This window comes from Athene cunicularia (assembly GCF_003259725.1).
Source record: "Athene cunicularia isolate RWA chromosome 1 unlocalized genomic scaffold, athCun1 chr1_part1, whole genome shotgun sequence".
Lineage (NCBI taxonomy): Eukaryota > Metazoa > Chordata > Aves > Strigiformes > Strigidae > Athene > Athene cunicularia.
This window is the reverse complement of record NW_020799091.1, coordinates 125,861,953-125,865,804: the sequence shown is the minus strand read 5'-3', so window position 1 is coordinate 125,865,804 and position 3,852 is coordinate 125,861,953. Positions and strand designations below refer to the sequence as shown.

General features: G+C 44.3%; 2 protein-coding genes across 4 annotated transcripts in view; one reads left to right on the top strand and one right to left on the bottom strand.

Moving 5' to 3' along the window:
• The window catches only part of WDR3 (WD repeat domain 3), a 26,291-nt gene extending 25,782 nt beyond the window's left edge, over positions 1–509 (bottom strand). The window contains exon 1 of the mRNA XM_026847164.1: positions 381–509. Coding sequence (XP_026702965.1) covers positions 381–509 — 129 coding nt within the window. The remainder of the gene's footprint in view (positions 1–380) is intronic.
• Positions 126–3,852, top strand: part of GDAP2 (ganglioside induced differentiation associated protein 2) — a 23,166-nt gene continuing 19,439 nt past the window's right edge. Inside the window, exons 1-4 of one of the 3 annotated variants that reach the window (XM_026854883.1) lie at positions 126–242; positions 889–952; positions 1,853–2,096; positions 3,618–3,757. In XM_026854883.1, coding sequence (XP_026710684.1) covers positions 1,921–2,096; positions 3,618–3,757 — 316 coding nt within the window. In that variant the 5' untranslated portion in view covers positions 126–242; positions 889–952; positions 1,853–1,920. Of the gene's footprint in view, positions 243–888; positions 983–1,852; positions 2,097–3,617; positions 3,758–3,852 lie in introns of all 3 variants that reach the window. The other 2 variants (XM_026854876.1, XM_026854868.1) reach the window with 2 other exon arrangements.

Genomic DNA, 3,852 nt, shown 5'->3' with positions numbered 1-3,852 from the left:
CCGCCACACGTGTGGAGCAGGCCCACCCTCCCCGCCAAACCCGGAAGCGTGTCAGTGGGCGGGGCCAGCCCTTACCGGAAGTGAGTTGTGAAGCCAGAGTCAGGAGTCGGGGCGGAAGGGGCGGGGATATTCCCGGAAGCGGAAGTGCGCGGCGGCTGCTCCGCTTTTCTGGGTGATGTCGCCAAACCGGCGCCGATCGAGACCCTCCGGGCGGGCGGGGCTGGCGGCGGCGCGGCCTGCCCGTGAGTTTCTGCGCAGCCGTTCCGGGGGAGAGGTCGCTGTTAATGTTGCTGGTGTTCCCGCGCTGATAGGGGCTGGATGGAGGCGGTGGGGAGGGCTGCTGACCGCTCGCCGGGCTCGGTCTTGGCGGCGCAGGTTACCCGGGTGCGGACGGTGGGTTGCAGGAGGTGGGACAGACAGGGTCTTTCTCCCAGGAAGGAGCGCGGTTCCACGCTTGGGCGTCTCGACTCTCGCTCGCAGCGCTTAGTTCCCCATTCCGGGCTTGTCATCCCCGTGGGGGCGGCCTCTGCCGCGGGAGGCCCCCGGCCAGCAAATGGCGGGGGGGGGTGCGGGGTGGGTGTATCCAGGAGGAGCTTCAGTGCCCTCCTCGTTGTCTGCCGGCCACTTACTCTCGGACTTAAGTCCCTAGTTTTGGCAGCTCATCAGAGAGAAGATGCCTTTGTACATGAGTTTTTGGTTGGAGCTGCTCTAACTGCTCTTGTTCGTTGCTTTTCTGCTACCTCTTCATAGCAAAATTTTTAGTTAGATGTTCTTGTAGCCATCTTTGTCCTAGTATCGACCTTTATTTATTACCCTTTAATTTGTGTTTGGCTCTTTAGGTTGTTTCTTTTTCTAGATAATGTATATACTTTGTAATTCATGTTTCAGAGTCACTGCTTGTGGATGGTATCTTTTCAAAGATTATGAACCTGTGAAAGGGGTAAAATAGGAGGTCTGTATGTGGCAAACTGAAGTTACTTATGTGAGTACGTTTGTGCTAGCTTAACTTACTAGTATAGTCTAGTAGTTACAGTGAAAATGTAGCCTAAGTGTTATGTGCTGGCAATTGAAAAGTATGTTGTGGCAAATTTGAGCCTTAATCTAGTACCCAGTGTCATCTCAGCCTTTTTTTTTAAAAAAAAAAAAAAAAGGTTATGTGGCAGAGGTCAGTCTAAGTTTGTGGGGCTGCCATTCAAATTTTTTACTTTTCTGGCTTTCTTGTAAAACCTGTTTGGGTAAAGGAATTTTGTGCTGAAGTCACCTTTGTGCTGCTTCAGAATTTACTGAACTGCAAGGGCTGTATGATTTGGGGGGAGGGAGGATGTTTTCATTGGTTTGTTTATAAGGGGTTTTTTTGCATTTAGGGTTTTTTGGGGTTGTGGTAATTTGAGAGGTTGTGTATTTTCTTTTGGTTTGGTTTTAGGGTTGGGGTTTTTTTTGAAGTATGACCCAGGGCTCGACCAAAATCTGAAGGAATACGTTATACCCTGCTACAAACTTGATTTTTGTTTAGATAGAGAAATAATAGTTTTCAGAAAGACTAAGGTCCTTTCTATGCTTGGGAATTTGTTTTCAGCATTTTCAAAATGCAAGATCACAAACCAGTTGAACCAATTTAATAGAGAAGGTGTTTTCATCTTGCACTATTGGAAAAGGCTTGTCTTACTGCAAGTATTTGCATTGCCTTTTTGCATACAGATAACAAAACAGAAAGAGTGAGTGGTTGAATTGGAAATCTGTTCTGTTTTCTGCTAGCTGTAATTGCACTGTAGCCTTTTGAAAAGTCTGGCTCCACAGGAATCAACTTTTAGTGAACAGCTGGTGACTTGGTTTGATTTTTCTTCCTTTAAAGCACCTGGAAGACTCCAGTGAGAATTGGAGTGGGACAGCTTAGCAGAGGAAAACAGTTGTTTCCATTCCATGGATCCCTTGGGTGCTCCTTCCCAGTTTGTGGATATTGAGAGCCTGCCAGGCTGGTCTGATGCCTGTGAGGCTAAGCAGCTGGACTCTCACCAAAATCTTCTTGAAAGAGCTCAAGCTGATGTTAGATCACCGTTTCCATACAGGAAAGACATCAATGCAAAGATAATCTTATGGTAAGTTCCACGTGGCTCTGGTGTGTTTGCCATCAACTCTTCATTTACTGCAGAAGCTGGTTGCCTCATACAATGATCACTACTGTAGAATAAAGCCTTTAAAACCTCTTTTCTTGAATCAAACATTACAGATCTGAGAAGAAAATGATCTTTTTGTTCACTGTAAATCTGCATGTCTGAGACATACCTCCACTATAGGTCATAAATTGCATGTCCAAAGGCATTCCTTGACACAGCAGACTGGAGATGTGCTTCCTCCTGTTGTACTGGATGCTTAATATCAAAACGTAATTGGGCTCTCTAAAAATTTTAAAAATTGGGTCAAAAATATATGTGCTGTCTAGTAGCTATTTTCTTTCTTTGCTGGCTTTATTCTGCTTTCACTTTCCTGGTTTGGATCAGTATTTCTTTCTTTCATGTGGTTCTGTGGCTTTCTCTGAGCTCTTCCCATGGCCCCTCCCTTCTGTGTTCTGCCTCTGTGATTATCTGTTGGTAGAGTACAGTGTGCTCAGGTGAATTTACTCCATCACTTCTTTCCTGTAACTCAGATACTTGAACCTGATCTCTAGATGAGTAACTCTTTGTTAATCAGTGTGGAGAGAGAAGGATTCCTCAGGGACATGGATTCAGGGATCAGTCTGAACCTCTTTCTGGTTTAATACATGCAGGAAATGGGACTGTTCATAGATTTTCTGAACCTGATTAAATAAAGAGAGAAGTAAAAGGTTAAACATCTCTTATGACTTGGGCTTGGGTGTAATAAAGGTGTGCAGTTTCAACTGTTGTTTGAATCTCTACCCATGCGTGGGAATCTTTACTTCCCTTCCTATGCTCTTTGATTCCAAAATCTCTAATGGCTGCTGTTATGACAAAAGGCAGGTCAAGAGTTCTGCTACTCCATTGCCTCTTACGCATCTCTGCTTTTTTATCTTCTGCATGTCTGATTCTTGAACATGATTAAATTGAGGGTTCACAGTTTTGGAACAAAAGCAATGAAAACGTGTCTAGCTGCAGTGTCACTCTAGATCCTCAGCAGTCTGAGGAAGAGCAGTAGCAGTAACGTGCCCTGGATAGTGTGTACGCAAACCAAAAAAAGTACATTGAAAAAATTGTTGAAGTTTTGAAAGTAATATACCACAAGGACTATCCTCTTATCTCCAAGAGAGAATACGTGTTTTTTTGGAACACATCACACTCCTATGATTTTAGCATGCCGCTTTGCATGTTCTGCTAGTTAAACAGCTCTATGTACAACTACAACACTGTCTTTTCTACATACATCCCTAAGTTACTGTTGAGGCTGGAAGTCTTTAAGGAAATGACAGGTTGCATGTGATCTTCAGCAGTTAGAGGCAAAGGATGATTCTGCATGGTGAACATGTCAGGGTATGTTGTGCTGTGTGGGAACTGTTAATGCTTTTTCCTTTAACTTGGCATTTCTTTGCTTGTCAGCACTTACTTGAGAATATCCTGCTTAGTCTTACATTTAGCCTGCAATTGACTGTTTCCTTGTTTCCTCAGGAAAGGAGACGTAGCATTATTGAACTGCACAGCTATAGTAAATACCAGTAATGAGTCTCTCACTGATAAGAATCCAGTATCTGAAAGTATATTCACGCACGCTGGGCCTGACCTGAGGGATGAACTCCAGAAGCTCAAAGGTAGGTGACTGGAAATGTTTTTATCTTATTGAAATCTGTCCTTGCATAGTACAGAGCATCAGGATTTGGGCATAAACTAAAATCAAGGCATAGCA